Source organism: Salminus brasiliensis, chromosome 3 (genome assembly GCF_030463535.1).
Source record: "Salminus brasiliensis chromosome 3, fSalBra1.hap2, whole genome shotgun sequence".
Classification (NCBI taxonomy): domain Eukaryota; kingdom Metazoa; phylum Chordata; class Actinopteri; order Characiformes; family Bryconidae; genus Salminus; species Salminus brasiliensis.
The window spans coordinates 45,806,633-45,820,463 of NC_132880.1; the positions used below are offsets into that span (position 1 = coordinate 45,806,633).

At 35.9% G+C, this 13,831-nt stretch overlaps 2 protein-coding genes across 5 annotated transcripts in view; one reads left to right on the forward strand and one right to left on the reverse strand.

Annotated features, from left to right (window-relative positions):
• Positions 1–1,253, reverse strand: part of ttyh3a (tweety family member 3a) — an 80,852-nt gene extending 79,599 nt beyond the window's left edge. For 2 of the 4 annotated variants that reach the window (XM_072676373.1, XM_072676372.1), the window contains exon 1: positions 321–1,253. In XM_072676373.1, the coding sequence (XP_072532474.1) occupies positions 321–446 (126 nt within the window). In that variant the 5' untranslated portion in view covers positions 447–1,253. The remainder of the gene's footprint in view (positions 1–320) is intronic. The other 2 variants (XM_072676375.1, XM_072676374.1) reach the window with 2 other exon arrangements.
• A 10,587-nt stretch (positions 1,254–11,840) lies between these two features.
• snx8a (sorting nexin 8a) overlaps positions 11,841–13,831 on the forward strand; it is a 32,772-nt gene continuing 30,781 nt past the window's right edge. The window contains exon 1 of the mRNA XM_072676376.1: positions 11,841–11,949. Coding sequence (XP_072532477.1) covers positions 11,913–11,949 — 37 coding nt within the window. The 5' untranslated portion in view covers positions 11,841–11,912. The remainder of the gene's footprint in view (positions 11,950–13,831) is intronic.

Below are 13,831 nucleotides of genomic sequence, written 5' to 3' on the forward strand. Positions count from 1 at the left end.
AGCAGTGGAGGAGCTGAACATGGCTGAACTGAGGAACGTTGAAGACGACCCCCGTGCCACTGCACTGCATCCAGAAGAGAGCTGCAGTGTTCAAGTCTCGAAGTGACGAGCACAAGAACATGCTGGATCCCATCTCGTCCTTGTAGATATGACCTTCTGATGGTCTTCTCATCTCATACCATCCACCAATCCATGACCGACCCCACATCTGCACTGTGACCCCCTTAAACTGCATCTTCCTGCCCAAGAGGACAAACCCAACTGGCTTGGCCCTCAGTAGAGGCAGGTATGTCCAGAAGAACACCTGAGGGGGTTCTTACCTGCTGGTAGGAGGACTCCTCAGGTCGGAAATCACTGCTGGTCTGCTCGAACTGCAGGTTGAAGTGGGGAAGGCGATGGAGGAGGTTGACCCACCACGGTGGAGAGTAGTTGACGACGGCGGCCATTCTCACCTACAGCAATGGGGACAGACTTCGAGGCGAGGGCGGTGGAGGACTTCAGCTAGCTAGGAGAACACTCTGCACACGCCAGGTGGTCGTGGTGGTCTTCAGGGTCATTTGTAGCTTCAAGTCCAGATCCTCGGAGAGATTTCTGACCTCTGTATGAATAATAACACCGATAATAAGGCTGGTTAGGACTGCCTCGACGTTTATTAGACGTCCTATTGTTGTCCACTGGGTCCCTAACAGCAGGATAAGGAGCCCTGAGCTGGATCTGACCGAGGTTACACCTCTATCATGCCTAATCTGGCTATCTAGCACCCCGTCCACCAGCTCCTGGCTCCAGCCTGGCTCCTTTATTGTTGTTGTAGGGTCGCGAGCTAGCTAACCGGCTAACCAGCTAGCGAGTGCTAGATTAAGCCCAGCCTTGGCTAATTAAACGACGGACACATTAATAAGCGACATGACCTCAAAACGTCCAGCTGCGGTCCTGCTGTTCTCGCTGTTGGTAGCTAGATATCCTAATGAGCCATCAGCCGCTTGGTCTGCATGTTCGGCCAGGCTAAGCTACTCGACCCAGCCGCTGTGATTCCCGACGTCCGCGTTCATGCTCGAGCCGTGCTGCCGTGTGTCCTAAACGTCCAGCGGATGTAGCTATCTAGCTATAGCTAGCTGGATAATCAGCGGTCAGTCGACAGCGCGGCTTTTTAAAGATGGACTCGTAGTGGACGGTAATCCTGTATCCAGTGTGAACGGCACCGACTGATGCCCACACTGCAGAGCTCCAGCCAGCACCTCACCGAGAACACCAGGCTGGAGCGCGTCCGCTGCCTAATCGTAGAGAACAGCGGCATCTAGTGGCCAGACCGGGGAACAGCACTGCAGCCTGATACATGCTCGGATTCAGAATGAGGTCACACTGATATTATACACTGATGTTATACACTGATATTATACACTGATGTTATACACTGATATTATACACACTGATATTATACACTGATATTATACACACTGATATTATACACTGATATTACACACTGATATTATACACTGATGTTATACACTGATGTTATACACTGATATTATACACACTGATATTATACACTGATATTATACACACTGATATTATACACACTGATATTATACACTGATATTATACACACTGATATTACACACTGATATTATACACTTATATTATACACACTGATATTATACACTTATATTATACACACTGATATTACACACTGATATTATACACTGATATTATACACACTGATATTAAACACACTGATATTATACACTGATATTATACACACTGATATTATACACACTGATATTACACACTGATATTATACACACTGATATTATACACTGATATTATACACACTGATATTATACACACTGATATTACACACTGATATTATACACACTGATATTAAACACACTGATATTATACACTGATATTATACACACTGATATTATACACTGATATTATACACACTGATATTATACACACTGATATTACACACTGATATTATACACACTGATATTAAACACACTGATATTATACACTGATATTATACACACTGATATTATACACACTGATATTACACACTGATATACACACTGATATTATACACTGATATTATACACTGATATTATACACACTGATATTATACACTGATATTACACACTGATATTATACACTGATATTAAACACACTGATATTATACACTGATATTATACACTGATATTACACACTGATATTATACACACTGATATTACACACTGATATTATACACTGATATTATACACTGATATTATACACACTGATATTATACACTGATATTATACACACTGATATTATACACACTGATATTACACACTGATATTATACACACTGATATTATACACTGATATTATACACTGATATTATACACACTGATATTATACACTGATATTATACACACTGATATTATACACTAATATTATACACTGATATTATACACACTGATATTATACACTGATATTATACACACTGATATTATACACTGATATTACACACTGATATTAAACACACTGATATTATACACTGATATTATACACTGATATTACACACTGATATTATACACACTGATATTACACACTGATATTATACACTGATATTATACACTGATATTATACACACTGATATTATACACACTGATATTATACACTGATATTATACACTGATATTATACACACTGATATTACACACTGATATTATACACTGATATTAAACACACTGATATTATACACTGATATTATACACACTGATATTATACACTGATATTATACACTGATATTAAACACTGATATTATACACACTGATATTATACACTGATATTATACACTGATATTACACACTGATATTATACAGTGATATTATACACACTGATATTATACACTGATATTATACACTGATATTATACAGTGATATTATACACACTGATATTATACACTGATATTACACACTGATATTATACACTGATATTATACACTGATATTATACACACTGATATTATACACACTGATATTATACACTGATATTATATACACTGATATTATACACACTGATATTATACACTGATATTATACACTGATATTATACACACTGATATTACACACTGATATTATACACACTGATATTATACACTGATATTAAACACACTGATATTATACACACTGATATTATACACTGATATTATACACTGATATTATACACACTGATATTACACACTGATATTATACACTGATATTATACACACTGATATTATACACACTGATATTATACACTGATATTATACACTGATATTAAACACTGATATTATACACACTGATATTATACACACTGATATTATACACACTCATATTATACACTGATATTATACACACTGATATTACACACTGATATTATACACTGATATTATACATTGATATTATACACACTGATATTAAACACTGATATTAAACACTGATATTATACACTGATATTATACACACTGATATTATACACTGATATTATACACTGATATTATACACACTGATATTATACACTGATATTATACACACTGATATTACACACTGATATTATACACTGATATTATACACACTGATATTATACACTGATATTATACACACTGATATTAAACACACTGATATTAAACACTGATATTATACACTGATATACACACTGATATTATATACACTGATATTATACACTGATATTAAACACACTGATATTATACACTGATATTATACACACTGATATTAAACACTGATATTATACACTGATATTATACACACTGATATTAAACACTGATATTATACACTGATATTAAACACACTGATATTACACACTGATATTATACACTGATATTAAACACTGATATTATACACACTGATATTACACACATATACTACACACTGATATTATACACACTGATATTAAACACACTGATATTATACACACTGATATTATACACTGATATTAAACACACTGATATTATACACTGATATTAAACACTGATATTACACACTGATATTAAACACTGATATTATACACTGATATTATACACACTGATATTACACACTGATATTAAACACACTGATATTACACACTGATATTAAACACACTGATATTATACACTGATATTATACACTGATATTATACACACTGATATTATATACACTGATATTATACACTGATATTATACACACTGATATTATACACACTGATATTATATACACTGATATTATACACACTGATATTATACACACTGATATTATATACACTGATATTATACACACTGATATTATACACTGATATTACACACTGATATTATACACACTGATATTATACACTGATATTATACACACTGATATTATATACACTGATATTATACACACTGATATTACACACTGATATTATACACACTGATATTATATACACTGATATTATACACACTGATATTACACACTGATATTATACACTGATATTAAACACTGATATTATACACTGATATTACACACTGATATTAAACACACTGATATTATACACTGATATTACACACACTGATATTATACACTGATATTATACACTGATATTAAACACACTGATATTATATACACTGATATTATACACACTGATATTATATACACTGATATTAAACACACTGATATTATACACACTGATATTATACACACTGATATTACACACTGATATTATACACTGATATTACACACTGATATTATACACTGATATTATACACTGATATTAAACACACTGATATTACACACTGATATTATACACATATACTACACACTGATATTAAACACACTGATATTATACACTGATATTAAACACTGATATTACACACTGATATTATACACATATACTACACACTGATATTATACACACTGATATTAAACACACTGATATTATACACACTGATATTATACACTGATATTAAACACACTGATATTACACACTGATATTATACACACTGATATTATACACTGATATTAAACACACTGATATTACACACTGATATTATACACATATACTACACACTGATATTATACACACTGATATTAAACACACTGATATTATACACACTGATATTACACACTGATATTATACACTGATATTATACACACTGATATTACACACTGATATTACACACTGATATTATACACTGATATTAAACACACTGATATTATACACTGATATTAAACACACTGATATTAAACACACTGATATTATACACACTGATATTATACACTGATATTAAACACACTGATATTAAACACACTGATATTATACACACTGATATTATACACTGATATTATACACACTGATATTATACACTGATATTATACACACTGATATTACACACTGATATTATACACACTGATATTATACACTGATATTATACACACTGATATTAAACACACTGATATTATACACACTGATATTATACACTGATATTATACACACTGATATTACACACTGATATTACACACTGATATTACACACTGATATTATACACTGATATTATACACACTGATATTATACACTGATATTAAACACACTGATATTAAACACACTGATATTATACACTGATATTAAACACACTGATATTAAACACACTGATATTATACACATATATTAACCTTAGTTGGAGGATTTAGGTTAGAATCAGGTTCATTTATATATATATATATATATATATATATATATATATATATATATATATATATATATATATATATATATATGCATAATGCATAATGATTATCTACCCATGTAACGTTAATTGTCTTTGGAATGTAGAGATAAAGAACAGAACTGTTTCTTTTGCAAAACAAAACATCAGAAAAGCATCCCATGTATTTTTGGAATATTGGAAGCATTCATCAGAAGATGTATCCATTATTATTATTATTATTATTATTATTATTATTATCAGATCAGACAAATCTGGATACAGTATAGGTGTAAAATGTAAAGAAGTTTTTACTGTATTAATCTGATGATCCTGATTAAGTCTCTTTAATGTCTTAGCAGTATAAAGCTATGTGTGCTAAAAGGTATTTGAATGTTTTACATTTGCTGAACAAATGAATGTGTTGTTTCTTTGAACTGGTTCACTATTAATTTTACTATTAACCATATAACTATTACTATTAATAATTCTTTTGTTAATACTTATTACTATTAGTATATAGTATATTATATACTATATCAATATACTGTCACTATATTATATTTCTACTATTATACTATATTAATATACTGTTACAATACTATATATCACTATACAGTTACAATACTGTATTATACTATAATACCATATTGTACTATATTAAAATGCAGTTACTATACTATATTAAAACATAGTACCACAGTATACTATATTAACATACTGTTACAATACTATATTATAATAAAACACTGTATTATACTATATTAATATACTGTTATTATATTAAGATAAAATAAGATAATCCTTTATTAGTCACAGCAGAAAGGGATAGCAAGACACTCAGTTACAAAAAAAATGTAGATAAATAATTTACACTATATACACAATATAAATAAGAATTAAAAAAGCAATAGCAATATTATTATGTAATTATATATTATACTATACTAATATACTGTTACTATACTATATTATAATATAATACCATATTATATTATATTACTATACTGTTACAATACTATATTATAATATAATGCCATGTTATACTATATTAATATTATTATATTATATTAATATACATTATATTAATAAACTGTTACAAAACTATATTATTCTGTAATTCTATATTATACTATATAATATACTGTTACAATACTAGAATATAATACCATGTTATACTTTATTAATATACTATTATACTATATTATTTTGTAATTCTATATTATACTATATAATATACTTTTACTATACTATATATAATATAATACCATATTATACTATATTAATATTAATACTGTTACAATACTATATTATAATATAATAAAATATTATACTTTATTAATACACTGTTACAATACTGTATTACAATATTATACCATATTATAAGTATGATATATAAGTTAACTGGGTTAATTTGTCTACACTGGTGATGGTGGTCTTCAGGGTCACCTGTAGTTTCATAAAGCACTATTTGATATTTATCTTTGATATTTATATAGTGTCATAGATATAGCTTAGCTTAGCCTTCTGAGCTCCTTCAGTGTCTCCTGTATAAGAAAAAAATGCACGTGTAGATTAAGGTATTGCTGTAAAATGTGAAAACCATATGAAATAAAGTCTTAACAAATAAAATCCAAGATAATCTTGGCCGCAGGTCATTTACGCAGCCTAAGATGAAGTGTAGGTCCCCCTCATGCCACCAAAACAGCTCTGACCCGTTGAGACATGGACTCCACAAGACCTCTGAAGGTGGTATACTGTTAGCTGCAGGGTGGGGCCTCCATAGATTGCCCCTGTGAGCCTAAGGAGCCCATGACCCTGTCCACTGATTGTCCTTCCTTGGAGTACTTTTGGTAGGTACTGACCGCTGCATACCGAGAACACCCCACAAGACTTGCTCGATGTTTTGGAGAGGTTCTGACCCAGTGGTCTAGCCACAGTTTGGTTCTTGGGAAGTGCATAGAGGGCATGGAGGGCATAGAGGGCATGGGGTTCTGTAACCAATGGCAGGGTTACCTCCTGTAGCTGTAAATCCATCCACACAGCAATGGATCTCTGGGCTACACTCATGTCTATGGTACACTTCTAAAGCTGGGTGGCAGTGTGGTGCAGCGGTTAGCGTGTGCATAGCAGCAGGGCTCTGGGGTTGTGGGTTCTAATCCTGGTCTGGTCTTTGTCTGTCAGGGGTTTGGTGTGTTCTAGTGTTTGCATAGGGGTTTCTCTGGGTACTTCAACCCATCTCCCAAAAGCCATTGTATTACAAAAAAGACATTTTTAACTTTTTAAATATTAGAAACTATCCAAAACTCATCCATTCTGACTTCAGTAACATCACAGTGTGCCATGAAGCTCTGCATTACCAGAGAAACCCTATAATGCAGTGACGTAGCTAACTTCTCCAACCAAACCCAGACCTTCAGATGCCCACACACTCTCCTCTGGAGAATCTCACACTATGATTAGTGGCTATTAAAAGCAACATTCAGAATGCAGACAAAATATCATTATAAGCACATTAGGGATCTGATTATAGAGAAGTATCAGTTTGGGGAAGGAAAACGTCCACCACACTCCCTGCAAGGCCAGACCTCTAAACTTAGTTACCAAACAACACAAGCGCTTCTCAGAACAGGGTGTGATATCAGTTTCTCTGCGCTGGTTCGAGAAGTCGGCGTCTGGGAACTGGTGTTTTCTTCAAGGCGACTCTTCAAGACGTTCCACCGTATGTAATATTTTCATATTTTAAAGTGATCGTTTGGGAAATCACCGTTATCCCAACCGTAGTCAGCTTAGACACGCCTGCTGTGCAAAGTCTGCTTCTTTAACTCTTCACTGAAGATAATAGGTGATAAGTAATAAGCTACTGTAGCTAATATGTAAACTGAAGTCCCACCAATTAGCACTGTCCAAACCGAATGTCTAGATCAGCACAGTTCTCCCTCAAAATAGAGTGGCCAGATGGACAGATGCATTGCATATGTGCAGGACAAATAGGAGCAGCGGTCACTGAAGCCTGGACGCTACTTGTACCTGGACCTATTTGTATAGATAACGGTACATCGGTACAGTGATAACGGTACACAGTGTCAAAAACTACATTAACAAGTCATGTGGCATGTGTGTGATTTAGAAAGGTGGTTTGTACAGCGCAAATATATGGATATTTCTATTTATTTATTATTATTATTATTATTATTATTATCATTATTATTATTATTATCTCCAAAGACGACAGGTCAAAAACATACCTTCAATTCCTCACCTCAAACTACAGGTTATTATTAATTTCATACACTATATTGACAAAAGTATTTGTATTTTTATTGTTTTTCTTCCTAAATCCAGGCTATTAAAACAAGTCTATCCTGCTCTCTACTGTCTCTACTGTCCAGGGAAGGCTTTCCACAAGATTTCAGAGCATCTGTGAGGACTTGATCGCATTCACTGACATCCACAAGTGATGTCAGTGATGTCAGGATTAGGAATGGTGCCAATAGGTTCATTTTTATCTGCTGTAGAAGGGCCTTTTCTATTGGCGGTACTTCTCCACAGGGTCAGACAAGCTGACGAGTGTGTGTGTGTGCATTTGCACATCTGTGTCAGCAATGAGTGCACCTTTAAAGTAGCTGTGGGTGTCCACAAACATGTGCATTAGGAGCATTCCTATTGGCCCATTCATCAAGACAGTTTCTCATAATATAGAGATCAGCTGTTTTCAGATGATGTTTCAAAAAACGGAGATACATGGTTTAGTCCTGAGTCCACAGTGCTGATAGGTACAGTATGTATTGATAGTGGTAAGGTCTTCCCGAGTGCCTCTTACTCACGTATCCTTAGCCTGTGTCTGTATGTGCTGAGCGTACGGTGCTGCATGTTGTCCTACACTGTGAACCTTCCGGGGTTCCTCCACAGTTTCAACCTGAAGAACCTCCAAATGGTGCACATGCATTTCTCGTCCATGCAGATATTGCAGTGTTGTGCAGGTGTTGCTGCACAGTAGAACAGTGCACCACAACTCCAAAGCCTTTGCAGCAACCCCATGAGCAGTTCTCTCAGGGTGTTTTTTGGTCTACCAGTTCTCAATTTGACCTCTGGTGTTTGTAAACTGCCATCTCTTAATTACATCACATTCAGAAAATGACTGGCTAAAAAAATCTCCTGATTTGTGGCCTTCAGTTATTTTAGTGATTGTTCAGAGGGCTAGACAGCTGCTTAGAGGAGCCCCTGGCTGCTGACTGTTGGAAAAAGCTTTGAAGAGCTTTGAAATTGGCCATAGCCATAGAGTTAGCCATAGCCCATAACAAGCTAATTCAGGCCTGCGACCTTGGTAAAGGTTATTTAGATACAGCTCATACTGTATCTCTTGGGGTGCCCATACTTTTGCATGAAAATCAGTTCATCTTCTACTCACTTATGTATTCATGGTAACAGCCAGGGGTGCCCAAACCAGTGCATGTGCATATACCATGTCATGGTATATTAATTTAATATTTTATTTCACACACACACACACACACACACACACACACACACCTCAGCCTGTTGTCTTCTTAAGATCTCTGGAATATTGTTAGCATACAGCATCATGTTCTCTCTGAACTTCCTGGACCTGGCTTCTCCTGCTGACGGGCTAGAACTTGGTTGTCTTTGGACCGTCTTGTAGAACCAACACCCCAAAGCGTTCATCCAGATCCAAACCGCAGAATTAAGCTTTTGATTTGAGAAAGGCCAAGTGGTTTTCACCGGGTTCTAGTCAAAGCAAAGTAGCTGTAGGCTTCTAGTTGAGGTTCTTGCCGCAGGCATTCGGACAGCTGAGCAGATCACACGTCCACAACTGATTTTCTAGCTCGGGCCGACTCCTCACTTCCATTTACTGAACTGTAACTGTAACTATTATTATTATTATTATTATTATTATTATTAATATACCTTGCTATTATCCTTCATGTATATACACACATATATTTGAATGAGTGCACATCTGCAGGTTTGTGCTGCTAAGGACAGTTAAGGACTAAAAACTACTTAACAAGTATTAATACAATTTATTTATTTATTTATTTATTTATTAATAAGTGATTTTCCTTTCTTAAGGAGATAAAAGACTAGACTATCTATCATCACTGCTAAAGCCTTGTAAATCTTCTATCTCCAAAAACATCAAATCAAAAACATACCAAAATTCCTCCGCACTTCAATTCCTTACCTCAAACTACAGGTTATTACCAGTTTCATACACTATATTGACAAAAGTATTGAGACGCCTGCCAGTTTTTTTTTATTTTGATTGTTTTTCTTCCTAAATCCAGGCTATTAAAACACATCTATCCAGCTCTACTGTCTCTACTGTCCAGAGAAGGCTTTCCACTAGATTTTGGAGCATCTGTGAGGACTTGATCGCATTCATGTCAGGATTAGGCATATATAAATAGTAAATATAGTAACTATTATTATTATTATATGCTCACTGTCACTAATAGGGCAGTGGAGGCTCAGCGGTTAGAGCTCAGGGCTATTGATGACAGGGTGGGTTGTGGGTTCGATACCCAGGTTTGGCAAGCTGCCACTGTTGGGTCATGTGATGAATCAGATATTGTTGTGATTAAAGGTTTTATAGATCCTGTTTTTTCATAAAGCCTTTCAGATTTCAGATCAAGTAAAGGAGACCCTGGGAACATTAAAACATCCCCTTCCTCATCCTAACCAGGCCCTAACTTGTTCGCCCATCATGCTTTTTTTTTTTTGTATTATTACCTTTCTGCATCCATAATGGCAAGCTTTCAGACCCACACCAGCACACCACAGCCAGGGCTTCAAAACCAGATGTGAAAGTGTGCACATAGTGCCGAGAACCTGCCTCTGGTTCTTCCCACACGATGACGAGGAGGAGCTGGGCTCGCTTCAACCTCTCCACTGCGACGTCAGGCTCCGCCCACACACTTTCCGCACACCTGCATTCCGGCAAGAGCTGGGATTGCACGAGGATTGGCTGGCGCGAACCAATCCTGGCACAGGTGATGGGATGGTCCTACTGCTGGCCAATCCTGGTGCAGAAGACGCAGCGCTTTTCAACCGTAGTAGCCAATCCTGGCAAAGGGGGGCGTGGATGTCCTGAAAACGGGTGTGGGGGGATAAATGACCAACGTAGAAAACTCACAGGCAGTAGAAAAGTGCTGCTTTCCCGTTTCCCCAGGAAATCACATGGAGGTGTCGGTGTACTCACATGACAACCTGGACTATGGAAGGAGAGATAAATGAAGGTAATTTTTAAGGAAATTCTGAGGACATACGTGGTTTCAGCTCGATCTTGGGCTCTTGCATGAACGTGTCCACACTCCTTGCTCGTTTTGGTGCATTCTCGTCCTTGAGACTCATCCAGAGCCCTAAACTGCTGGAAAGTGATGGAGAACTGCGCCGTTTGTGCTGCCAGAGGTGGAGAAGAACCAAAGGGGTGTAGGGAGCCTAGAGAGCACATGCCAGGAGCCTGTAGTGTCCCAGGTGGACCCATGTCCACGCACTGGCTTGGCTGTGTTTAGCAGAGAGGTTGTCAGTCTGAGAGGGTCTATAAGGGTCTAGTCTATAACTACGTGTTGCCAGGGTTTCATGTGTGGGGGTCTATGCAGGCAGTGAGTGAAGATCCCCAAACTGTCCCCCCACAAAGAGAGCGCCCGCCAGGAAACCGAGGACCTGTTGCGTAACCAAGGATTGGGACATTCAGAGGTTCAGGTCCTGGGCTGGGAGCACAGCATGGAAAGCAGGGTTAGTGTGGGTGTCCTGCTGTCTTTAGGGAGCTCATAACCAATATTGGGATAATAGGTCAGTTTCGTGTGGACGGTCATGGGTGTCCTGGGTGTAGCTGTACAGCTGTAACCTGTAAATTAGTGGAAATATATGTCTCTTTTTACTGGTGTTCGAGTCTCTTTACCTTCACAGGTGGGTAATAACTAGGGTTAATGTACTTGTACTGCTCATTTGTACTGAGTAGATATTAGTAACAGCATCTGCACCAACTTTTACTGCTCTGACCTTTGATGTTTTGTTCTTTTTATTTGATGTTTCAGTTGTTTTAGTCCAAAAGTACATCTAAAAGACATCAAAGGGTTACATTATGTTTAAAGCAATCATTGATTTCCCATTATTATACTTAACTTAGCTAATTAAAGAGCCAAGTGTGTTTACTCATAGATCAAAGTAACACAATCACTTAAAATCAAGTAAATTATTTCTTAAGGTTCTGTATAGAACCAGTGGTTCTTTAAATGGTTCATTGCCAAGTTAAAGGGTCCTTCACACTTGTAGAAAATATGTAGTAGATAATTAGACCTATTAGAAGTGGGTGGGTGCCAGTCGTGGGTGTCCTGTAGCTGTTGGCTGACTCTGTAATTTCTTACCTGTAAATTAGTGGAAATATTTGTATCTATTTTTACAGTTTTTCTTCAAGCCCTCAGGTAGTCATACAGTCTATTTACCTTTAGAGGTACATTTACTTAAATGTTTAATGTATTAGTGCTGCTCATTTGTACTGAGTATGTCTCAGTATGCCTTTTACTGCTCTGACCATTGATGTTTTGTTCTTTTCATTTGATGTTTCAGTTGTTTTAGTCCAAAAGTACATCTAAAAGACATCAAAGGGTTCCATTCTGTTTAAAGCAATCATTGATTTCCCATTATTATACTTAACTTAGCGAATTAAAGAGCCAAGTGTGTTTACTCATAGATCAAAGTAACACAATAACTTAAAATCAAGTGAATTATTTCTTAATTAATCTACTGATTAATAATATTTTGCATACTCTGAAACACAAACCTCCAGTCTTTCCACTTTTCCCACAAAAAGAATTGAATATAATTGAAGATACACTCTTAGGACTAGTTGTTCATGGGTTCTGCTGTACAGTCTGAGGTTCTGTTTAGAACCAAGACAATTCAAAGAACCTTCAGTGCTTAAATGGTTCATTGCTAAGTTAGTAAGGGTTTGCATTTGTGGAAAATATGTATTAGAAAGTGGTTCTATATGACCTGGTTCCACTGTTGTTACGAGTCTTAGAACCCTTGTTAGTACTATCTATCTGAATATGTGGAGGTGATGTGAACTGGCCAGTAAAGCTAAGGACGGACTGTGTCCTACAGAAGGCGGCTGTA